Genomic DNA, 26,185 nt, shown 5'->3' with positions numbered 1-26,185 from the left:
AGAAAGCACAAGTGTTATACTAATCATACTAACAAGCAAACAGTCAATTTTCTGATCAATTTTCAGATTTTTTCAGAGAAAGAATTAAAAATTAATAAGACCAGTAAGATGAATAAGCCTTTTGATTTAAAAGACAAGGAAATGCAACAGACCATAGCGAGACAGATGCAGCAGCTCAATGACTATGTGAAAAAAGTCAGCAACTTGTCCATTGAGCGAAAGTCTTTGCTTAAAGCAAATGAGGAGCTGAACGCGCAAGTTCTAATTGTGAAAAAAGCTGCGCTTGAAGTTGACACTCTGCTTCGGGAGAAAGACAGGGAATTAAAAGAACAGCTAGAGGCAAACAAAGCTTTAAAGAAAAATATCACTGCTCTAGAGAATGAAAAGACCACCTTGAAGAACGAAAAGACGGCCTTAGAGATAGAAAAGACCGCCTTGGAGATAGAAAAGAGCGCCTTGGAGATAGAAAAGACGGTCTTAGAGAACGAAAAGACGGCCTTGGAGAGGAAAAAGACCGCGTTAGAAATAGAAAAGACCGCCTTGGAGAACGAAAAGACGGCCTTGGAGAGGAAAAAGACCGCGTTAGAAATAGAAAAGACCGCCTTGGAGAACGAAAAGACGGCCTTGGAAGAGAGAAACGTAAACTTGGAGCATGACAAGGCTGCCTTGGAGGAGAAAATCACCATCTCTGACCACATAAACATGATCTGGAAAGAGGAAAACACCGCCCTGAAGCTGAAAAGCGGCGTCTTGGAGCAGACAAACACCACCTTGGTGCATATAAACTCCACCCTCGAGCAGGAAAAGAATGCCTTGGAGGAGGAAAACACCACTCTGAAGGTGAAAAGCGCGGCTCTGGAGCAGAAAACTGACGTCTTGGAGCAAACAAACACCACCTTGGCGCATATAAACTCCACCCTCGAGCAGGAAAAGAATGCCTTGGAGGAGGAAAACACCACTCTGAAGGTGAAAAGCGCGGCTCTGGAGCAGAAAACTGACGTCTTGGAGCAAACAAACACCACCTTGGCGCATATAAACTCCACCCTCGAGCAGAAAAAGAATGCCTTGGAGGAGGAAAACACCACTCTGAAGGTGAAAAGTGCGGCTCTGGAGCAGAAAAATGACGTCTTGGAGCAGACAAACACGGCCTTGGCACATATAAATACCAACCTTAAGCATGAAAACACCGCCCTGAATAAGGGAAAGACCGCCTTGGAGGAGGAAAATACCGCCCTGACACTGAAAAGCACTACTCTGGAGCAGAAAACAACTGTCTTGGAGGAGATAAACAATGCATTGGAGCATAAAAAACGTGCTCTGGAGCAGAAAACTACTGCCTTGGCTCAAATAAACAACATCCTCAGACAGGAAAACACCACCCTGGGGCAGAATAGAACCATCTTGGAGGAAGAGAACACCACCCTGAAGCTGAGAAACACCATTCTGGAGAAGAAAAGAACCCTCTTGGAGAGGAAAACCACTGCCTCGGAGCAAATAAATGCTATCCTCAAGCGGGAAATCACTGCCCAGGAGAAGAAAATCACCGCTTTGGAGGAGGAAAAAAGCTCCGTGGAAAAGGAAAACACCACCCTGAAGCTGGAAATCGATACTTTGATGAAATATAGCACCAACCTGCAGGTACAAAAAGAGAACATGGAGAAGATAACCAGTGCTTTAGAGGATATAAACACCGCCGTTGAACTGCAAAACACCGCCCTGAAGCTGCAAACTATCGGAAATGTGTGGGAAGAGAAAAAGCAGAACAAAAAGATGAGGGACAGAGTGGAACAGCAGAACCAGCAGCCACCTACAGAGGAAACCCATGAAGACAGCCCGTCGGATTCAGACCAGCCATCAGTAATTACACGTGTGGTCAGAGGTATCTGTAAAACATATCAGAAAATGTACGAAAATGGTACTCTGAGATACTGGACTGAACTCTAATTTAAAAAGTGTAATGATATTTGCTTCAGGATTGATTATCAGTGGCAGAAAAGTTTTACAACAAAAGGTGTCAAGGGAGCTTGACGCTTAGGGGCTGATGGCGGAAGATGTTGGCAGAAGAGCTTGCGGCCCGCAGGACTGCGGTGCCATGGGAACTTGAGGCCTCGAGTTCCCAGACCATCAGACTACAATCCCATTTGTCGCCAGGTCATCAGACACTCTCTGGGTTGACCTCCGTGGCTTCGTATGGAGTCCCGTTGGACTCCGGCTGACCTCCGGGGCTTCGTATGGAGTCCCGTTGGACTCCGGCTGACCTCGGGGGCTTCGTATGGAGTCCCGTTGGACTACGGCTGACCTCCGGGGCTTCGTATGGAGTCCCGTTGGACTCCGGCTGACCTCCGGGGCTTCGTATGGAGTCCCGTTGGACTCCGGCTGACCTCGGGGGCTTCGTATGGAGTCCCGTTGGACTCCGGCTGACCTCGGGGGCTTCGTATGGAGTCCCGTTGGACTCCGGCTGACCTCTGGGGCTTCGTATGGAGTCCCGTTGGACTCCGGCTGACCTCCGGGGCTTCGTATGGAGTCCCGTTGGTCTCCAGGCTGATCTCCAGGGCTCCGTGCCAAGTCCCATTGGTCTCTGGGCTGACCTCCAGGGCTTCGCAAGGAGTCCTGTTGGTCTCCTGGCTGACCTCCGGGGCTTCGTTCTGAGTCTTTCTGCACAAAGTTTGCATATTCCCCCCATGCTTGTGTGGGTTCTCTCCGGGTACTCCGGCTTCCTCCCAAAGTCCAAAAGCATGACTGTTAGGTTAATTGATTTCTCTAAAATAAATATGTTAGCATTCCTGTATATATATATATATATATATATATATATATATATATATATATATATATATATATATAGGGGTTGGACAATGAAACTGAAACACCTCTCAGTTTAGTGTGGGAGGTTTCATGGCTAATTGGACCAGCCTAGTGGCCAATCTTCATTAATTGCAACTGCACCAGTAAGAACAGAGTGTGAAGGTCCAATTAGCAGGGTAAGAGCACAGTTTTGCTCAAAATATTGCAATGCACACAAAATTATGGGTAATGCCAGCATACCACCAAGAAGAACGAACCACATCCAACAGTATTATACTCTAATACATAAAAACACGGCTGCTCAAATCACGGCAGAATTAAATGTGCACCTCAACTCTCCTGTTTCTACCAAAACTGTCTGTCATGAGCTCCACAGGGTCAGTATACACGGCCGGGCTGCTATAGCCAAACCTTTGGTCACTCGTGCCAATGCCAAACATCGGTTTCAATGGTGCAAGGAGCGAATATCTTGGGCTGTGCACAATGTGAAACATGTATTGTTCTCTAATGAGTCCGCCTTTACTGTTTTCCCCAACATCCAGGAGAGTTACGGTGTGGAGAAGCCCCAAAGAAGCGTACCACCCAGACTGTTGCATGTCCAGAGTGAAGCATGGGGATGAATCAGTGATGGTTTGGGCTGCCATATTATTGGTATTTCCTTGGGCCCATACTTGTGCTGGATGGGCGCGTCACTGCCAAGGACTACTGAACCATTCGGTAGGACCATGTGCATTCAATGGTTCAAACATTGTATCCTGAAGGTGGTGCCGTGTATCAGGATCACAATGCACCAATACACACAGCAAGACTGGTGAAAGATTGGTTTGGTGAATATGAAAGTGAAGTTGAACATCTCCCATGGCCTGCACAGTCACCAGATCTAAATATTATTGAGCCACTTTGGGGTGTTTTGGAGGAGCGAGTCAGGAAACATTTTCCTCCACCAGCATATCAGAAAATGTACGAAAATGGTACTCTGAGATACTGGACTGAACTCTAACTTAAAAAGTGTCATGATATTTGCTTCAGGATTGATTATCAGTGGCAGAAAAGTTTTACAACAAAAGGTGTCAAGGGAGCTTGACGCTTAGGGGCTGATGGCGGAAGATGTTGGCAGAAGAGCTTGCGGCCCGCAGGACTGCGGTGCCATGGGAACTTGAGGCCTCGAGTTCCCAGACCATCAGACTACAATCCCATTTGTCGCCAGGTCATCAGACACTCTCTGGGTTGACCTCCGTGGCTTCGTATGGAGTCCCGTTGGACTACGGCTGACCTCCGGGGCTTCGTATGGAGTCCCGTTGGACTCCGGCTGACCTCCGGGGCTTCGTATGGAGTCCCGTTGGACTACGGCTGACCTCCGGGCTTCGTGGAGTCCCGTTGGACTCCGGCTGACCTCCGGGGCTTCGTATGGAGTCCGTTGGACTCCGGCTGACCTCCGGGGCTTCGTATGGAGTCCACTGGACTCTGGCTGACCTCCGGGGCTCCGTGCCAAGTCCCATTGGTCTCTGGGCTGACCTCCAGGGCTTCGCAAGGAGTCCTGTTGGTCTCCTGGCTGACCTCCGGGGCTTCGTTCTGAGTCTTTCTGCACAAAGTTTGCATATTCCCATGCTTGTGTGGGTTCTCTCCGGGTACTCCGGCTTCCTCCAAAGTCCAAAAGCATGACTGTTAGGTTAATTGATTATATCTAAAATAAATATGTTAGCATTCCTATATATATATATATATATATATATATATTATATATATATATATATATATATATATATATATATATATATATATATATATACACATATACATATATATATATATATATATATATATATATATATATATATATATATATATATATACACACATATACATATATATATATATATATATATATATATATATATATATATATATATATATATATAGGGGTTGGACAATGAAACTGAAACACCTCTCAGTTTAGTGTGGGAGGTTTCATGGCTAAATTGGACCAGCCTAGTGGCCAATCTTCATTAATTGCAACTGCACCAGTAAGAACAGAGTGTGAAGGTCCAATTGGCAGGGTAAGAGCACAGTTTTGCTCAAAATATTGCAATGCACACAAAATTATGGGTAATGCCAGCATACCACCAAGAAGGATGAACCACATCCAACAGTATTATACCTAATACATAAAAACACGGCTGCTCAAATCACGGCAGAATTAAATGTGCACCTCAACTCTCCTGTTTCTACCAAAACTGTCTGTCATGAGCTCCACAGGGTCAGTATACACGGCCGGGCTGCTATAGCCAAACCTTTGGTCACTCGTGCCAATGCCAAACATCGGTTTCAATGGTGCAAGGAGCGAATATCTTGGGCTGTGCACAATGTGAAACATGTATTGTTCTCTGATGAGTCCGCCTTTACTGTTTTCCCCGACATCCAGGAGAGTTACGGTGTGGAGAAGCCCCAAAGAAGCGTACCACCCAGACTGTTGCATGTCCAGAGTGAAGCATGGGGATGAATCAGTGATGGTTTGGGCTGCCATATTATTGGTATTCCCTTGGGCCCATACTTGTGCTGGATGGGCGCGTCACTGCCAAGGACTACCGAACCATTCGGTAGGACCATGTGCATTCAATGGTTCAAACATTGTATCCTGAAGGTGGTGCCGTGTATCAGGATCACAATGCACCAATACACACAGCAAGACTGGTGAAAGATTGGTTTGATGAACATGAAAGTGAAGTTGAACATCTCCCATGGCCTGCACAGTCACCAGATCTAAATATTATTGAGCCACTTTTGGGTGTTTTGGAGGAGCGAGTCAGGAAACATTTTCCTCCACCAGCATAACGTCGTGACCTGGCCACTATCCAGCAAGAAGAATGGCTTAAAATCCCTCTGTCCACTGTGCAGGACTTGCGGCTGTCTTGGCCGCAAAAGGAGGCCCTACACCATACTAATAAGTTATTGTGTTCTAAAACCAGGTGTTTCAGTTTCATTGTCCAACTACTCAGATGCGTAACATGCCGGCACAGACGTTGCCCGGCCAAACAAGGTCTGCGTCAGGTGTTGGGGAACCAGAGCCCCTTGATGAAAAATGGGCTAGTGGAATAAGACGGAAATGGGCGAGAGGTGAAAATGTGGATCTGTTGGAATGCTACTACTCAAGTAACCCTAATCAGAGAGGTTATATGCAAAGACTGGGGAAGGAATGGTTACTTCAACATCCCGAATCAACATTAAGCACGAAACAAGTGCAAACGGCAACTGCTATCACAATTTGAGAATGACGAGATACAACACAAATGCTACGATAAAAAGGAGGAACCTGGATGTCAGAACTGTGGGGACTTAACTACAAGTCCCCAACCAGCGAGGGGATACACGGCCCCAATAAGCAAATCAGAGCTGAAGGAGATAGCTGCTGACCTGAGAAAGAGAATCATGACCCAAATGACATGCTTGAGATGCTTGGCTATAAGAGCAACCATGACACCCAATAAAATCAAGGAAACAAGGAGGGAAGTGAGCCAACTGTCAGAGCTCTACAAGGATGCAATGAAAAGACCAGTACCCAGAAAGTACAGGCAGATGCCCATTCTCAAAACTGCCGAATAGAGGCTCCAAGCCTTGGCCAGCCGCCTAAAGAGATACACAAGGGAGAATGAATCCAGAAGGATTAACTGGCTAAGGTGTACTCTCAATAACAATGGAGCAGACCCGCCAAGGCTGGAGACTGAACAATACTGGAAAGGCATATGGGAAAGGGAGGCATCCCACAACAGCAATGCACAGTGGTTGATCTCTCTACGAGATGCCCCGGTAACCATCACTGTAACAGATGTCCAAGAAAGAGTTTCAGGCCAGTAGGCATGATCATGCCTACTGGCTAAAGAAACTCACTGCCCTCCATGAGGGACTGGCAGCCCAAATGAACCAGCTGCTACAAAGTGGGACTCACCCTGAATGGTTAACTGAAGGGCGGACAATCCTAATCCAGAAGGATCCAACATAGAGTCCAGACCCACCCAACTACTGACCAATAACCTGGAAGCTCATGTCAGGCATCATAGCGGCCAAGATAAACACATGAGGTGTAAATAGTTGAGGAGTCAAACACCAACTTCTCGTAGACAACTGTGTGGTCTATGAGAAGTTGGTGTTTGGCTCCACACAGTTGCCTGAGACTGCAAAACCCAACACACCAACCTGTGCATGGCTTGGATTGATTACAAGAAAGCCTATGGCTCAATGCCGCATACTTGGATTATTGAATGCTTAGAGATGTATAACATCAACAGGACTCTGAGAGCCTTCATTGCAAACTCGATGAGGCTGTGGAAAACCACCCTTGAAGCCAACTGCAAACCACTTGCACAAGTGTCCATAAAATGTGGCATATACCAAGCATATACTGCTTCTGTTGTGCATAGGCCTGAACCCCCTCAGCCAAATTATCAACAAGACTGACTACGGATACAGACTCAAAAATGGGGCCAATATCAGTCACCTTCTCTACATGGATGACATCAAGCTGTACGCCAAGTGTCAACGAGACATCGACTCACTGATCCACACCACCAGGATCTACAGCACTGACATTGGGATGTCATTCGGACTAGAGAAGTGTGGTCGGCTGATCACAAAGAGGGGGAAGGTCATCCGCACAGAAGGGGTCTCACTCCCACAAGTAACAATAGCAGACATAGAGGACAGTTATAAGTACCTAGGTATACCACAAGCAAATGGCAACCTCGATGAGGTCACAAGGAAAGGAGCCACAGCCAAATTCCTCTAACGAATAAGGCAAGTCCTGAGAAGCCAGCTCAATGACAAGAACAAAATCTGTGCGAGAAACAGCTATGCCTTGCCAGTAATCAGATACCCTGTTGGAATAATTAGTTGGCCAAAGGAGAAGATAAAAGTCACAGATATTAAGACTAGAAAACTACTAACAATGCATGGAGGGTTCCATCCCAAATCCAGCACCCTGAGACTGTACACGAGCCGCAAGGACGGAGGGAGAGGACTAGTGAGTGTGAGAACCACTGTCCAGGACGAAACTACTAAGATCCATAAATACATCAGGGACAAAGCCTCAACAGACAATGTGCTCAGTGAATGTCTCAGACAACAGGGAACGGAGGTTGAGGTGCCAGAGATACCATCATGGGAGGACAAGCCCCTACATGGGATGTACCACCAGCAAATAACCCAAGTGGCTGATATCAGTAAATCCTACCAATGGCTGGAAAAAGCTGGACTCAAGGACAGCACAGAGGCCCTCATCCTGGCCACCCAGGAACAGGCCCTAAACACCAGAGCAATAGAGGCCCAGATCTACCACACCAGTCAAGACCCAAGGTGTAGGTTGTGCAAGGAAGCCCAACCTGGATATTAGACTGTCCAACACATAACAGCAAGGTGCAAGATACTGGCAGCGAAAGCGTACATGGAATGACATAACCACGTGGCAGGCATAGTGTACAGAAACATCTGTGCAGAATATGGACTGGAAACCCCGAGATCAAAGTGGGTGGAGAACCCCAGAGCTAAGATCCTGTGGGACTTCCAGATCCAGACAGACAAAATGGTAAGGGCGAACCAGCCAGACATTGGCGTAGTGGATAAACAACAGAGGAAAGCCGTTGTGGTAGATGTAGCAATACCAAGCGACTGCAACCTCAGGAAAAAACAAGAAACTGGCGAAATACCAGGACCTCAGGGATGAACTGGAGAGGGCCTGGAAGGTGAAGACCACAGTGGTGCCTGTGGTCATCGGGGCCCTCGGGGCAGTAACCCCCAAACTGGATCAATGGCTACAACAGATCCCAGGAACAACATCAGACATCTCAGTCCAGAAATGTGCAGTGCTTGGCACAGCCAAGATACTGCGCAGGACCCTCAAGCTCCCAGGCCTCTGGTGGAGGACCCGAGCTCAGAGGATAAGAACCACCCCCGGTCCACCCACAGGACAATACAACAGGTAAACATAGACAAAACGGGAGAGAATTGAGAAAAGGGAAAGAAGAGAGCACAAGAAGCAGAGTTTAACGTGAGTATCAGAGTTTCTCTGCTTCCAGCATTTTGTTTCACCAAACAAATCAAGTCAGCTTCTCCTCATATGCACTAATGACGCAATGCAATTGCCTCGGAAGTCAGAATTCAAATCTTGAGAAAAAAAATTTCTCTCAGTCAAAATATATTTCAGTGATATGTCTGAAAGCCAGCAGAGGTTGTCATTTATTTCATTGATGGCTAACTCCAAGACATTAGCAATGCAATTCTCAGAGTTCTGTGCATGGCAGCCATGTTGGATCTTGAGTTTGGGGATTGTGATTAACCTCAAAGTCTCCAAGCCAAATTTTTAACTTTATAGACATTTCACTTCCAAGAAATTCTAACTTCAGAGGATAAATTGAATACATCATTTATCTTTTAGGCTACTCAATGAAACAACTTCATTGAACATGTAGTTAGCAGCTTTTATTGTGTGTTAAATGCTAGGATGTGAAGGAAGTGATATTTTGATAAATCTTGCAAATGAAAAGAAAAAGAAAACTTAAAAGAAAAGGTACTAAATTGTCAGAAACCTTTTTAAGACATAAGGAATTCTTAGAAACCGACCTGGGGTAATGACAGTTGAGACAGGAGTGCTTTCCATGTCATCCTTCACCGTGACAACACTGACATTATACTCCACCCCAGGACTCAGGTTTTCCAGGGTGCAGGAATTCTGCCCAGCCTCCACAAATTCCTCCAGGCTGTTTCCTTGTTGCCCGCTAGTGGGGGTGCATTTCACTCTGAAGCCTGTGATGTCTAAATGGCAAGAAAGTTAAGTTTATATTTGGAAACAGATCTTAAAGCATGTTTCTCATTTGACCAATTGTTTTAATTTTCAGTGTGTACCTGGTGTGTTTGGTCCATTCCATTGGACAGTAATGTCACTGTTGGTTGGGTTGGACTCCAAGTTCAGATCAGTAGGAGGAGACAAAGCTAGATTTAAAGGGACAAATATTTTGAAGTAAAACGTGGTTAAGGATACACACAAGAAAAAATTGGAGGAGTAAAGATTTACAGATACATACGCGTGACAACATGTCGAGTGATTGGGGTGCCTTGCTCTTGACCATCAAAAACTGGCTGGACACTGTAGGTGTATTCCACTCCAGGAGTCAGACCAGAAATATAAATACTTCCTGATTCAGAGATGACGTCTCTGGGAGCTTCCCCTCCCAGACTTGGTCGGACTGACAGCTGAAAGAAAAAAATGCAACAGGAGTCAGGAACACAGAGGTTAAAGAACCAAAGGTTGGGGATGCGAGAGGTAAAGGTCAGAGATCAGCGTTTTCCCAAGCAAACTGAAGCCAAATAAACATTTTCATTTCTGTCGTAACGCGTTCTGACCAATCAGATACATTTCTGAGCTCCAATAATCCTAAGTGTTGTGATATAAAGGTGCTTGCAGTCTTGTGATAACTGGACTGCACTTTCCAAATGTAATCTAAAGTCTTTGGATATAAAGTTAACCCCAAAACACGTGGCTGTTTCTAAATAAATGGTACAAAAGACTTCTAAAACTTTCAATCAAACATTAAGTGCTGTCCAAAATATAAAAGTAGGATGCATCCAAAAATAGATAATCGGGATGCCCTAATATTTTTTTAATTGAGGCAAGGTGGACAAATTTCAGCTAAATGTTGAAAAATATTGTACAGCTGCTTTTCTATTTCCAGTCATTCCGCTAAATCTTGCACCCATTTAGTTGATTTTACTAAGTAAACTGAGCATTTTCTATTGACATGGCAAATACCTTGTATCCGATGCGGGGAACTGGAGACCAGGAGATTACTATGGAGGTATCTGTGACATCTGTGTTAAACTGAGGGGCATTACCCATTGCTGAGTCTAGAAACAATCAGAAGGAGAGTTTGTTAAACTTTTCTTCAGATATTATGAAACAACAAGAGTTTGCATGTCTAAAATCCTACCATTAATGAAACATACAAAGTTTCCAGTACTCACTAGTAGTGAAAACGGCACTCTCTCCAACACTTAGTGTATTGTCTTGCTCTGAATGCAGCGTGACTTTGTACTCTGTGTCCGGTCGCAGGTTAAGGAGGGTGTACTTTGTCATGTGGTCAGGAAGGCGGAGCTGTATGGGATTTGAACCCTCGACGGTCACGAAGAGACGATATCCAGTAATTTTGGAGCGCGGTGCATACCACAGCACTACTGCACTATTGTCTGTAATGTCATTGAAGTGAATGTCTGTGGGCGCATCGGGATCTTAAAAGAAAAAAAATAGGAGACATCTGTAAACATTGTTGGAGGCTTTGGAAGCACCGATTTAGATGTCTTTCAAAAGCTTTTTTGAGTATGATTCATCAAACTCACTGGTGGCATGTTCCCCAATTAATGGTACGCTCTCTTTTCCGTTGTAAATGGTGTAGACACTGAAGCGGTAAAGTGTGCCTGGATTTAGGTGTGTCACTTCAACGTAGGTGTTCTGGTGCACAGGCAAAGTCATCTCGCTCTGCGGAGAGCCTGAATCATCAACAGGCAACACAGTAACACGGTAACCCGACACGCTTCCGGTTGCTGGGCTCGACCAGGTCAGAGTGATTTTCTTGTCAGACACCTCAAAGAACTGCAAGTCAGATGGGGAATCCACTTCAACTGTGAATTAGAGGAATAAAAGAATGTTTTTAGCATTTCCTAATCACATAAAATTCTGCTGGTCTATTTCTTTAAACAAACCCATTCAGTTTTCCAAATCAACTAACACTTGTGCAGTGACACAAGTGTTACTGCACAAGTAACACTTGTAGATGTACTATTTGTCGTAGATGGTTATTAAATTGCAACACTGGTGAATTTGCACAAGCTAAATGGTTTAAATTCTTGTTCCAGACATGATATCATACTCTCTCAATTAGGTCAAGGTTTCTCAATGCATCACATATACAAGTGTTCTCAAACTTCTTCAACATCTGGTCCAAATGCATGTTCAACTTGGCAGACTGGAAAGTTTTACACAAATCCATTGAAGCTGAACAACCATGGAACAGCTGTGAACTCAATGCCTTGTCTTTGCATTTTAAAACTCTTCCCAAGTTATGTCCTGACCTGGATACTGTACAAAACAAATAAATAAAAAATAAAACACTAAACAGACCACAGCATGGACTGCAGATTGATCCAAGAGCAATAAATCACATTTACAGAGTTTTAGACTCCCCTCTGTGCATACACAGGAAAAACAACATTCCTTCACAGTTAAGCATTTTTGGAAACTTCACACTAACTTATTGTGTTGAAAAAGAAAAATTAACAATTTTTACCATAGTAAATTCCTTTAAACTACTGAATGTTGTGGTAAGGAGTTTCAGTGACTATTTGTAGAGAAATTAAGACTAATATCGGTATTGGCCAATGCCAGTAAGTTTTAAAAACTTTAGTATTAGTCCCACAACTAAAACTGGCCTTATATTACTAGTATTTCCATCTTGTTGCAGTTATCAACCTTTAGAACATTATTGTGATATTAATATTGGGCAAAATCTTCATAATGGTGGATCCCTAACATCGTCTGACATGAAGTTTAATTGGTTGACGCGTTTTTGGAGGGTCTTTGACCCATTTCATTCACAATCACAAAACAATCTCATATTTCACATACAAAGTGATTTCCAGCTGTCTTTCAAACAATAATTTTAAAATTGGTAAGACATGCTGTTTCTTAACCTGGCAGTGGTTCTCCAGTAGTGTTGACTTGAACAAAGAGAGGTTCACTCTCCAAACTGTCTTCCACGGCAAAGATGCTGATGTTGTAGGAGATTCCTGGCAGGAGGTCACTCAGCGTCACAGACGTCGCAGTATCAGGAAGGGTCAGCTCTGTGCTTTCACCCTCCTCTGATGGCATAAACACAACACGGTAACCTGCAAATACAAATAATATAGTTGATTTACGGTAAGAAAGATGACCCACAGGAAAGTATTAGACTCAATGAGGTTTCAAGATGTACTGCAGTCCTAAAGCATCATGTTGAAACCATCACTATTGCAAATGCATCATTTTTCCACCATTATATAAGTCTCTTTTACATACAGGACTTTTTAAAATTATCTTTTTGATCACAGTTTTGTGTTTTGCTTTCTAAAAATATTTGGTACTGTTTGTGATTAAATCAAGAACTTCAAGATATTCACAGACTAATGCTGTTTCTAAATTATGATGCAGTGAATTAATCTTGGAGCTTGAATCTGTAAATGAAATCAGAGGTAAGATGAGCACATTATAGTATAAAAACCAGCTGTATTGTTTCGGTGCCAGCTGCTGGTTTCAGCAAAAGCCAATCATAACATTTTTCTCTGTTTTATGTGTTTCATCAAAGGGAACATGAACACAAATAGAGCTTGAACAGAGCGATGAGTGCCTCTAGTTTAGAGATACTTACTACCAATTGGTCTGATAAAATACATCTGCAGCTTTCATTGTTTATATTAAACAATCAGCCACATTGTGAGCTGAACTAAAAGACCTTCAAATTATTAAGTCAAATTTCAAAATCTGTCTTCATTCTTGATGCATGTCTGGGAATTTGGAAATCTGCGCACAAATGACCGAAATATCTGAGGCTGATCCTACATAGTGAAAATGCCTATATGTGGCATTGCTGTTTGAATCAAAATAGAAAGTGCAGGAAAACAGTTTAAATATTATTGTGGCTGTATTGAACATCAATATTGTAATATAAATGTTCTTAACATGTAATTCCATCAGAATTTCATAGAAACTCATGTCTTATAACATACCAGTGATGGGAGCCAGGGGTCTATTCCAACTGATCACAATGGAAGTATCTCCCACCCCCTGTATTTCATGTTCCTTTGGAGCATCAGGTGCTGTGAGTAATGAAAAAAAAATCTTGACAACCTGATATATATAAGATCTGAAAAAGATGTCTTGCATGTTGCCTTAGTCTACCCACCAGTTGTTTGTGAAGTAGTAAGAATGAGGTTGGTCTCTTCTCCATCTGTGACCTCGTAGACGTTGACATTATATTTCCTCCCTGGCAGAAGCTCATTAATGTTTACTGAGGTGGCTGAACGAGGCAAATCTGAGGGGAGGAAAAACATACAGCAGCGAATTAAACTGGGTAACTCTACCTTGAAAGGGTTTTAATACAAACAAATGTTGCCATTCCACTTACCTAGGACAAAAGGTTGTCCAGTTCCTTGACCCTGTTCAATCAGCTCATACTCCACCCTGAAACCAGACACGGTGTCAGAGGCAGAAACCCAGGAGACAACGAAGCTGTTGGAGGTAATTTCTGTCACTGATTCGGAGATCTCAACTATGGGGGGAGGAGGAGTGGCTTCTCCATACGATGGAATCACTAAAACAGAAGAAAAGTCTTGTTTAAACATCATTGTGGCAGACGATAAATAGAAACTAAAGAAAAAAAATGCTATGGGGTTGTACACATTCAGTTATCACTGAGATCTGTCTCCTTTTTAACTCACATGATCCGTAGGTAGTGGTGAAGTCGAAGCGCGTAATCTCTCTGTGTCCAAACCGAAGCACACTGATCAGCTGGCCCTCATATGTAATCCCCGGTTTGAGGCCAGAGATGGTGTAGGAATTAAGATGACCAGGAATCGCGACCTCCATCCATGGACTAACTGTGCCTTTCTGTATTAGAGACATTTTAATCACAACCCCAAGTTAAATATATTTATACGTAATCAAGCCCATTAGATTAAGAAAGTTTATTTTTGTGATTTCCTTTGCTCAAATGGACGAAACTCACCACTCTCCATTTCAGAACGTACTGGGTTACGTGTGCTGATGATGGGGTGTTCCACTGGACAGGATGGGAATTTTGTTGGCCTCCAGACTCTGCAATGATTACCTGAACAGGACGATGGCCACCTGGGGTAGGAAGAGTGCACAGAGCGGTGTAAACAGAACTGCTCTGGTTGTTAAAATACAAATCAAAAGGAATTACCAGCGACACATAAGTAAAAAAACAGTACATTTACGTAATGCAGCTAAATCATGTTAAGACATTAAAAATGGAAAAATTTACTGTATAGTGATATCAGTTAATTTCCAGTTTAACAATCTGAGAACGTGTCAAACACCAATCATTTTACTAGACTGCAGTCAACAAAGAGTCAACCAGTGTGCAGCTGTGTTTTCCTGAACAGAAAAAAAGTAGCAGGCTCCCGTGAGATTCCAGCACAGATTTCCATTCCTGGAGAAGAAGAAACTTCTGTCCCTCTTGTTCTACTTTATCAATTTGGAAACACAGATCAAATGAGAAGAACCAAATCTATTTAACTCATACCTTCTGAAGCTCATCAATCAACCATTATTCTACTATTCCTATGATTATTTATAGAACTAAAACATATAAATATTTCAGCAGCTCTTGGGGAAGGAAGTTTCCAGTTTGTCTATGTCCAACTGGCATGTTAACTCTGCAAAGAATTGTTGAAAATATATCCCAGAAAGACATGGCAGGCTGTTCAAAAATAAAGTTGTATAAATATAATTCCTTAATTTAACTTCTTGATATTTAAAATCCTGATCATCTAAGGGTGATCTGGACAATATCATTGAAGCAGGAAAAATGTAAGAAACAAATTATTAAAATCATTCGGTTTTCTACTTCTAAAATACAGACTTTATCAGATAACAAGAAGGCCTGACATACAAATGCAACATGTGCTGTATCTTGTTCTTCCTAGCTTATGTTTCAGGCTGAAGCTAAGGATCAACACCCAGAGACTGCTGATAACAATTGCTAATGTTAACCACATTAAGTATTGCACAATATCCTAAAGACAGTCTACCATGTCAACTGTGTGATTCTGAATCTGTTTTCAGATACAAAAACATAGTAAAAGTCCATTCTCTCACAATGTCATATCAACTCTACTTCAAATTTATGGCCACATAGTTTTCAATCCTGTTTGTCTCAGGTTTTGAAAATAAATCTGTAGAACTGGAGATAAGAACAGAGCCACATCACTGATTAGTGTGTCTTTATTGCCTAATTTAGACTCTAAGTTCAAGCCAAATAGATCTAAACAACATTTAACAGCTTTTCCAATGAGGAGAGCCTGTGGGAAAATCTTTTAATTGTTGGTCATTATTCCACCTGATTGCACTCTGGAAGGATTTGTGGTCTGCTTCTCAAAACAACTATGTTGAATGAGGAACCAACTTGGTTAACTTGATATCCAATGATATCATGTTTCCTATTTTATATAAAAAATTAAGCAATTTCAAAACTGCAGCCATTAGAAATAACTTGAATGAAGTTGTTTCTAACACAAGCAGAAGTCATGTGTTCAACAGACTCCTGACATAAGCTGTGCAGATACAATCTAGTAGCTTCTATAAAGAACTGGGGTTTTCTAACCATTTTTCCAAACAGCAGACCTGTAATAAAAGTTTTTGAGCAAGTGGCTCGGTTAACCAGATGCTGCTATCAAATACACAAACCTCAAAAACAATCTGGGACCAATTACTGCCTATTACAGAGCCACAAAGCCACTGGCCAGGGTAAGGGTTATGCAGAATCACATGGAGGACAGCCATTAAAACAGATGCTTGCTTGCAGCTGAGATACTAAATTTCAGGCACAGTTTCCCAGAGTTGCTTGTGCACATCTTTGTAGTGCACAAAGATACATTCTTGCATCCTCACCATCCTCCTGTAGACAAAACATTCACCCTTGATATTCAGGCAGATGCACAGCGTGCGATGATAAGGAGGCAGCAAAAGAAAGCATTAATAGAAGTCATCCTGATAATAAAAAAATGGTTTGAAGATTAAAACCACCAGGGGCAGGAAGAGAGGAACAGATAACAATCAGCAGAACATTTTAAAGAAGATTGTATCAACCTTTCTGCCCAATTAGAGGCTTGTGAAAACTTGCAATGTGACAAAAAAAATCTACATCTTTGGCTTCTCTTTGACCTTTTATAGTGTTTTGCTTTCTAAAGCAACTAACTTACGGTCTGGAAATCTTGCACATGCTGTATTTTCCCATACACACAAGAACATGTACACACACACACACACACACACACACACAAAAAAAAACAACACGCACACACACAGTGCAAACTTGCAGATGGTTGCTATTATGGCCACTTGTGACAGAGAAGTGGCCTACATTTTGGATTTCCCTTCAACTTGTTTCAGCAAACAAGTAAATGTAATATTTCTTCACTTAGGACTAAGTAATTTAAATATGAATTTGCTTCTTCGACTTTTACGACTGTGTGTGGTATTTCCATTTTACTCACGACTTTGAAACTATTTTGTATATCTAAAAGTCTAAATTTATACAACCAAACAATTCATGCATCTTCTTTTTTACTGTGAGTAAATATGTAGGATAACATGAACAAAACTACCCAAACACTGAAAAAAGTGTTAGAAATGTAAGAAATCAAGACACTCTAAATTGAACTGTGATACTTGAGATTCAATGTTACAGATGTGTAGATATTGAAGATTTGAGGGTACCACGTGTGGTGTGGTTATATCCAGAGTCATGGACTGGGGCGTTTTAGTACAGCTGTGGCAACAACACAAGCATTGAACCACATGCTGGCAGGAACAAAAGCTCAAAGTAGGGGAGTGTACTTGTAAAAGAGGAAATGACACCCCCCTCCTATAACTGTCTGCTTCACATCAAAGTCAAGGGTTTCATATTCGAGGTGGCTGAGACAAACATTTTTTCTGTGCTAGAGCTCAGTTTGCAAATCTGGAAAAGAATTATGCTAAAGGTGACTCGGGTAAAATAGTCGGATCTGTCCTAAACCATTTCATGAATGAGACGTAGATGAGTCGAATAAGTAATTAATAAATTAAATGCATGAAAATTTAAATGAGCTTGATCATTTCCATTTTGATGACTAGCATTTTTTGAAGGGCAATTTTAAGAGCAGAAATATCATGATCCATTTTTTTAATGGTTTCAGTGCCGTGTGGTTTTTATTTTTATTTTGTTGTTTTTGGTTGTTTTATTTTTTGATACTTCAAATATCTTCCAGTTCCAGTGAGGAACATACAATGTGGAACTGGAAGACAGTTTGTGTGCAAAACTATTTTTGAGAGGGTGAACTTGCATTATTATCTTATTATTAATATACTAGTTGAAAATACTCTGAGACCAATGTGATACATTTATCACAATAATTTATAATAAAATTTATCATCCAGCAACACTTATTATGACATGTTTTCATGCGTATGCATGGACGATTTGAAGTTTTTCTACATTTTCATGTACTCCATATCAGAGCTTGCTTTCCTGCAGATGTGCCACTGCAATTAAAAAATAAAAGGTCAAAATGTGAGAGAGCAAAGAGCTACAACAAAGTATGTTTACACAAATGTAGCTGACAAGAGAGTGACAGCTGCCCCATAATGTAGCATGACATGTAGCAAACTAACCCACTTCACACCTGTTCGTCAACTTAGCTTAGCAACCTCATCTCTTAGAAACACAGAGCAGCAGCAGCAGGTTGACTGTGAATTACCATGCATTACCATTGTTTGCATACATCACACCAAGACCAAATGAAAGCATCTCAGCATGTAAACATGAAGGCTTTACACGACAGAGGTAACTGCCATCTGACCACCTTACTACTAATGTTTAACCAAGTACAAAATCCATGCAAACATGACACACATTCTTCTTCACTTATGTCATCCCCACACAGCATCTGAAATACATTACAGAACTACAGCGTGTGCAATAAAGTGTGTGAAGCATAATTATAAGGCTTTGAGGGAAGTATCTTACCGGGATATGACAGCTGGGGCTCGCATCCATGCTCCGCAACACCGTTGCCATAACAAATGCATTTATACATGACGCCTTGGATAACTTTGTCCCAAGACTCTCCAACCTGATAGATAGTTCTTGTCTCTGGATCCTGGCAATGGTCTAAGAGCAAAATAGTAACAATCAGCAACCAAAGTCATGTTGATATCCTTTATTTCTACAAACTGTATTCTAGTCTATCGAAATGGACTTGGTACTGACTCGGTTTTTTTAGTTGCATTGCCTCAGTTTATTCACTGATTTATTTATTTACTTATTTTTATTCCACTCAACTCTGATTTATTCATTTTCTGATTTAATCTGTATAAATTTGTTAATTTACACAGACTGAAAAAAATAATAATAAAGATTTCCTAAAAATATTATCAATTGAAATCTTGGCATACACTGGATCACAGGGACTTTCCATATTGCTGGATTTAACTTTCAGATGCTCCTCATTTACTATCTTGTCAATGTTACTCATTTTCTCAGTGTTTAGTCATTGAGAACTGCTTTGTTACTATTTTGAAACCATTTATGTCCATCATGTTGACTTGTTCATTAATTTCTTAGGTAGCAAGTTGCAGAACCTGAAACATTAAAGTACTAAACCCACCAATTGCGTCACACTTCCAGCGACCGCGGCCCTGTCCAAAGCAGGTGCAGTTCATCATGTATCCTTCTTCATGCTCTTTGGTGAAAGTCTGGTTAACCTCATAGGTCACACCATCCACAAGACAATGCTCTGCAGCAGAGATAAGCAGAAAATGAACGTGAGCCAAACAACCAAACACTTTTCAATGTGTTTTTTTTTAACTATGTCCATTCAGAAGGCTGAACTGACACATACCTTTAAGCTGGGAGTAAGCGACACAGCTCCATTCCCCTCTTCCATTGCCGACACAGGTACAACGCATCATGTGACCTAGGACATCATGTCTCTTGTCCCACTGGTCACCTACGCGGTACATCAGCCCCTCGCTTGTTGTGCACACTTCTTCATTTGCTAAAACACACAAGTAGAACAAAATACAAAATCAGTCCACGTTTTCAAAGATCTTCAGGAAATATCGCAGGAAATATCACCCCATAAGTATCACAAAGAGTGATGCAAATACAACAGTCATAAAAATGCCTGGGCACAGAAAGGAAAATTTGATCAAAAGTTAGAAACAGCTGTCTTGTCTTTTCATGTGTGAATGACTGTGTGCGCTCACCACATGGGTTCAGTTAATTAATAGAGTGAGTGTCAGAGAGAAAGTTTCCAAGTGTGGCTACAACAAGCAGCGGCCTGCCCTTACGTGTGCGAGTCCAAAAATGTGTTATCAAAATGAAGTTGGAGGCACACTGGCTTTATTTCAGTTCTATTGTGGGTCCTAGATAAAAGAAGGAAAACATAAGAATAATGTACAAGAATTACTGGAGGAGAACAAAGCTTTCATTGTTTAAACTTACAAATTGATCATGTGTTTAATTTCTTTGCAGGGGAAAGAGCAGACAGAAATCAAATAAGGATATTGATGAGCTTACCCTGCCCAGACCAATTTGTAGAGATGTTGATATGATAGTAATGTCATCAACATCACTATATGATGACTCATCAAACTGCAATGAAGCCTCTCATGAGTAAATAGAAATAATAAAGAAAACAGACTCCGAAGACAGAAAAAGTGCTTTAGAAAATTAGATAGATCAAGTTTTATAACATTTCAACTTCTTCCGGCTTCTGCAGACAAAAGGTATTTTAATGTTCTGTGTGTTGTGACTAAGGACATAACTTTTCACTAACTATATTTGACATGAATAATAACCCAAACTCAATGCTATTAAACCTCTGTCGGTAATAGCGTGACACTCAGGAGGTCAGACAAAAAGCACAAAAAAAAAAAAAAACTTGTAAATGTGCACACGAGGTTAGTGTGACCTCACCAGACTGCACAGAGGGTGAAAACCTGGTGGGGTCTAAGTGACCCCATCTCCTAAGACTGAGGGATGGTCAAAAGCGCTAATTGGTTTATTTCTTATATGTTAACATTGTAAAAGTATAAACAGCTCTCTTTCAAATGATGGGTTTTATGTATTAAAATCAGAACCACAAGAAGAAAAGTTCTATTCTTTGAAAGATTAAAAAGTTATTTAACTCTAAACATAACTGTGTCTGTCCCAGCAGACTGTGTAATGCTCAGAGAAATTGCAAAAAAAAAAAAAAAAGAGAAGGAAAAAGGTTCCTTCTCAGGCTCTGCAGGCCTCAGTTAGCCTGTTAAATTTCAAGAAAAAAATATTGCCAAAAAAGCATCTGGTTCTAAGGAGAGAGCAGCAAGAGCTACCATTTCTTTTCTAAAACAAATAGGGCAGCATGCTTTAGGTTCAAAGTTTGAAAAGCATTTGAATGAACATAAAAAGATTCAGAACAATGTATTGTAGATAGATTGGGGCCAAGGTAGAAATGTGTAGTAAAAACCAAACATGGTATTTCAACCATGATCTCCCCTGTACACCAAAATGCTGCAAAATCAAATGTGGCCATCTGTGCAACAGTTAAAGCTTGGCTGAAGTTGGGTTATGCAAGAAATGACATAATGTACTAAGAAAAGAGAGCCAAAAGACTTTCTCAATGATGAGATAACCTGATGAAGTCATAGAGAAAACATCTTCAATCACTGCTAAATATAATTCCCTAGAGATTTAATTTGTCCTTACCCAAAGACAAAATTCTCATTTTGTATTCATTTGTATTTAATAAATAACGATGGTGTGATATGTTTTGAAATTAAATAATTTAGAGATTAAAATTCTAACAATTTAACAGAAATTAAGAGAATCTGATCATTACCAATTAAAAACCTGCTGATGGTCAGGTCATTGTCATTATATCCTTAAAAAAAAAGTATCATACTTTATGTCACATCTACTTCAGACAAAAGAACATAATAATAATCTTGTTTCAGTCTGAAATTTGACATCCTAAAGGAACGTCACATCTGGATAGTGGAGATTTAAAATCCAGACATATCCACTAAAACTTTTGTGTTTTCCATACACAAAAGTTTTTTTATTGCAAACAACTGTGACCCCTATGAAAACATTTTTAATCAAAAACTTGTCTGAAGAATCAGAAGACAGCGTTGAGCTCATATGCATTTTAAGGCATGTGCAACTACTTAGGTTAATTTAAACGACTTAGTTATCTGCTATCTGATACTGGCTCCTGATGCTGATGGTGACATAGTTCCTGGCTTCGGAAGATAAAGCCCCTTCTATTCAACACTGCTATTCCAGTGCGAAACCTGAGAAGCAGATAAGATGAGCTGGAGGGTTTGATCAAATAATGTTCGTCTTCTGAGTGATTAGAATGGGACAGAGAGTCATACAATGTAAATGACTGAATTTACATTATGGGATTGAGTCCTGGATGCTAAAATCACACCTGGAGAGAGTTTTCTGGTTAGATCACAGAGGATTACCAAACCACCTTTAAAGAAGCTTGAGGAGAAAGCATGAACTCCTGTTAAGGCTAAACAATCCATTAACACCTCAAAATCTCTGTTTGTTTTGACAATGGCTCAAAAGTGGGTAATTCCAATGAGAAGACAGTCTGCTCCTTTCAGCAGAGGAATGGGTTTACCTCACACAAGCAGCACAGACAATAGCCAAGGTGTTTAAACAGACACCCCTCACCAGCTGTTGTTAAAACTTGACAGGATAGTTTTAACAAGTTGGTGTCAGCCCAGAGGTGGTCCCATCAGTGAGAATTTCTGAAGGAACTTTACATCTGGATGGTGGAGATTTAAAATCCAGACATATTCACTAAACCTTTTTGGGTTATGTTTAAATAATTTCTATTTAATCTTTGCTATATGGACTTTACTGTTGGTCACTGACCTAAAGTTGTCTGGAAATTGGCTGTATTTTTGGATGTTAATTGGGGAAAAGTTTCACGCTTAAACGGCACCACCAAGATACCTTGAATCTGTTGTAATGGTCATGTGCGTCCACTATGTGACTTTAGCAAGAGCTTTCACCTCACTTGGAAAACAGACACCCACCTCCGATGAACCATGTGCCCATGTAACACAACTGCATTCCTTATTAGAAGTTATGTTGAGCTGAACAGGCGAGGAATGTTAGCAAAACGTTTCACTCCGAGATCCGGTTTACCTGATCACTGGAGACGTGTAAATTCTGCAATGTTGTTAGTATAATGTACACGATTAAACACCAGCCAGGATTCCACTCTAACATCACCCTGATAAGACAACTCAGCTTGGGTTGTTGATAAAATTCACATGGGGCTGGGAGGGACAGGACAATTAGCAATGTTAATCAAGTTTGCTACCATCTGGAAGGAATTGTAGTCTGCTACTTCCATTTGGTACTAAAGCAAGATTTTGAGCCCAGATCAACCCAACAACTATTCATGAGGCAGACAAAAATGGCTGTGTGGGCATTTTGGCAGACAACTTCTTTTGCATTCCGAAAAGTTGGGTACAAAGTAGCCACAGCCACAAAAGTATAAAAAGATGAATGGGTGAAATGGTTTGCACTCTGTAGTGATAGTAAAACCCAAAAAAACCAACCAATAAAATGCCAATCCGGCTTGAATTACTTACCAGTCATTGGACAGAACCCAAACCGATGGTCTGCATCGTAGTTTGTTGTTGTGCCACACCACTTCATGCCATCCCTCCGGCCATCTGAGGTACAGTCAGTGTAATTTCGGCCATTGTAGAGGAATGGAAACTGACACAGAGCCCCGTTGGAATTACCACCTCGTGTCATCAAGACCACTGATAAAGAAAAAGAAATCAGACATTTGAAATCCTGGAATTTATTCTCTATAAAAATTTGATTCTTGTAAAGTTTGAGTATGAATGCAGAATGCAAACAATGTGATAAGAATTCATTCCTACTGATAATTTCCACCTTTAATAAAAATTCCTCACCATTCTTCTCTGTACAGAAAGAATATTTCTGGTCTTTGTCAAAGTCAGAAGATGTAGAACACCACAGCTGTCCATCACTGCGGCCCTCAGAGGTGCAGGAATGGTACGTCTTCCCCTTGTGGACAAACGGGAACACACAGGAAAGACCTCCAGAGTTTCCACCATACACTGGAGCTGGTCCATCTGGATGCCGACAAGAAAAGTAAAGTTACTCAAAGTCTACTTTTGTCTTTTGAATATTATTTTGGGTGTGTTTAAGTTCACAGAATGCCTCTCCTGGGTGGCACGAAAAAAAAATTGACCAATAAAAGTCTGGAAAAGATCGTCTCTTACCCCACTGATCGCAGCTAACTCCATTTCCCATGCAGGTGCAGATCATCTTTTTATTTCCCTGGTTCTTGATCCAGCGCTGTCCATTGAAGTACGTCAGTCCTGAGTCAGTCTTGCAGGATCCCTCCAAGAGAACCTCCGGCACGGGGACAGGGTGGTAGACTGCAGGCTGGATGTTGGTTACCACATGAGAGCCAGTGCCTGTAACACAATGTGCAACTCAAATTAGATATGTAAGGAATATCAGCTTTGTTTTTTTGCATAATGTGGCATAATGGAATATGTGGCATATTTCTGTTTTACACAAAAGTTTTAAAAAATGTTAGTACTAATTTTAGTTCAAAATTATAAACGTAAATTTTGCATTACAATGGTTATTTATAAGGCAGAGCAACATTTCATTTCATAGAAGCTAGCCAGTTTGAGTAAAATTCTAAAATGATTAAGAACTTCATACATTTTGATCAGTAAACTTTACAAAATGATTGGACTTTGGGGAGTAATTTGCATAAATTCTGCTCAGAATTTAACAGTGAAGTGAAATATATGCAAATAGTAACACTAAATTTACTGGTTAACATCTAAAAGTGAGCAAACCAAAACAAGAACAAATTGATACATCTGGATGGAATTAAAAAAGAAAATTATTAACCGTATTTTGTAATCACTAATGAAGATCAAGGTGAGGACTCTTTACTTAACCCCCAAGATGCAAAAAATGCTCAAAACTTGTTTGATGTCTTTTGGCCACACTTGAAAGTCAAGAATATGCATACTAAAAGAATTCAAAGAAAAAAATGAACAATTATCTCAGATAAAAGTGATGAATTGCTGCTCATTCTTTTGGTTTTTACCGACATTGTATCACAACAACCACATTTTTCTACATCACTCTTCATAATCGCTTCAATGACAGCCTATTCCTCTTCCCATCGTCCCCATGTGTATTTTTCTCACAACATCCCCCACACAATCTTCTCATCTAATGAGGTAATGATCTTAAATTCAAAGATACGTCATTCTCACTTCGTCACTTGGACAGTTGGCACCTCACATTTCTCACTCCTTATAACATCTGTCTTTGGTAGAAATTCTTCTCCATGTGGAGTTGAGGGGGCACAGGGACAAAAAGTAAACATGGACATGATCAGTTCTCACCCAGGCTAGTGGTGTGAAGTGAGGCATGTCGTTCGCACTTCATCTCCCCACGGCCGTTCCCGTTGCAGACACACTGGAGCTGGTGGCCGTAAGAATCTATCTTAGTCCATCTATCTCCAATACGGTATGAGGTCCGAGTTTCCTGATCATTACAGCGATCTAGAAGAAAGAACTTTAATTAGTATGGAAGTGATAAAAATCACAAAAGTAAATATGGTGCAAGTGTGGCAGTAAGAAATGCTGTGAAATCCTAAGTTAAACTATTTGTAATTAGTACGTACTACTCTTCATAACTAACAGTTGTTTTCATGTTATTATGTTAAAGCTTTGCTGGTCATTTGTGCACAAAAAGAAGGAACTAATGACCTCCAGTCAATAAAAAAGTCTTTATGACCACCCAAAATTCCTGCATGTAATAACAAGCTAATAAGCTATAAAATCTATCATCAACTGTTGCATCAGACAACATAATTGGGGATGAATGTGACTGTTTAAAATGATGAGACAGCTGTAGAACATTCCCTCCAAAGCCTGTTGAGAACATCCAATAATTACAAGCTCGACTTTCCCCAGCCAGAGAGAATAGATAAACGTCATTCTTGATTCAATACAGTTGAACTTCAGAAGATTTTATTTTCTCTTTAAAGGACTTTCAGTGACCCATATTTCTTGTTTGACAGACTCTAAAGACACCAAATTTACTGGTGTCTTTAGTGTCTGCAAAACACTAAAGGCACCAGTAAATTAGAATTGAGCTCAAATTAATTTAATTGAAATTTGCTCAAGAGACCTATTTAAATTTCAAGGTTTTAACTAAGAATGCACCAATTAGAAATCATAAGGTCAATTTCCAATCACAGATTTTTTAAATCCTCTGACCTGTAAAAGCTAATTCTAATTGCTCTTTTTGAACATTTCTGTCATACTGATTTATTTCATAAACAACTCACCGGAAATCCCTAACAAAGTGTTTTTCACTCAGTAAATGCATCCACACTGAAGATTCTTGTAAATCCCATGTACTATGCATTTCCGCATGGTACATTTACTGCTTTAATCTTAATTTACAACAATTAAGGTTCGCTGCCAGGAAAGAAAACGCAG

The 26,185-nt window shown here is 40.9% G+C and overlaps 1 protein-coding gene across 1 annotated transcript in view; it reads right to left on the bottom strand.

Moving 5' to 3' along the window:
* fn1a (fibronectin 1a) overlaps positions 1 to 26,185 on the bottom strand; it is a 45,128-nt gene that overhangs the window by 15,524 nt on the left and 3,419 nt on the right. The window contains exons 6-24 of the mRNA XM_055052791.1: positions 25,082 to 25,240; positions 23,927 to 24,124; positions 23,594 to 23,776; positions 23,261 to 23,437; positions 19,501 to 19,656; positions 19,267 to 19,395; positions 18,627 to 18,770; positions 14,604 to 14,725; positions 14,317 to 14,485; positions 14,004 to 14,189; positions 13,782 to 13,910; positions 13,606 to 13,695; positions 12,535 to 12,729; positions 11,185 to 11,466; positions 10,813 to 11,076; positions 10,601 to 10,695; positions 9,876 to 10,044; positions 9,697 to 9,783; positions 9,415 to 9,606 (exon numbers count right to left, since the gene is read on the bottom strand). Of these exons, the coding sequence (XP_054908766.1) occupies positions 9,415 to 9,606; positions 9,697 to 9,783; positions 9,876 to 10,044; positions 10,601 to 10,695; positions 10,813 to 11,076; positions 11,185 to 11,466; positions 12,535 to 12,729; positions 13,606 to 13,695; positions 13,782 to 13,910; positions 14,004 to 14,189; positions 14,317 to 14,485; positions 14,604 to 14,725; positions 18,627 to 18,770; positions 19,267 to 19,395; positions 19,501 to 19,656; positions 23,261 to 23,437; positions 23,594 to 23,776; positions 23,927 to 24,124; positions 25,082 to 25,240 (3,126 nt within the window). The remainder of the gene's footprint in view (positions 1 to 9,414; positions 9,607 to 9,696; positions 9,784 to 9,875; positions 10,045 to 10,600; positions 10,696 to 10,812; positions 11,077 to 11,184; positions 11,467 to 12,534; positions 12,730 to 13,605; positions 13,696 to 13,781; positions 13,911 to 14,003; positions 14,190 to 14,316; positions 14,486 to 14,603; positions 14,726 to 18,626; positions 18,771 to 19,266; positions 19,396 to 19,500; positions 19,657 to 23,260; positions 23,438 to 23,593; positions 23,777 to 23,926; positions 24,125 to 25,081; positions 25,241 to 26,185) is intronic.

The sequence above is a fragment of the Poeciliopsis prolifica genome, unplaced genomic scaffold (genome assembly GCF_027474105.1).
Source record: "Poeciliopsis prolifica strain line A6 unplaced genomic scaffold, Auburn_PproV2 SCAFFOLD036, whole genome shotgun sequence".
Classification (NCBI taxonomy): Eukaryota; Metazoa; Chordata; class Actinopteri; order Cyprinodontiformes; family Poeciliidae; genus Poeciliopsis; species Poeciliopsis prolifica.
Note: the sequence above shows the minus strand (reverse complement) of the source record. Positions and strands in the feature narration are given on the sequence as shown.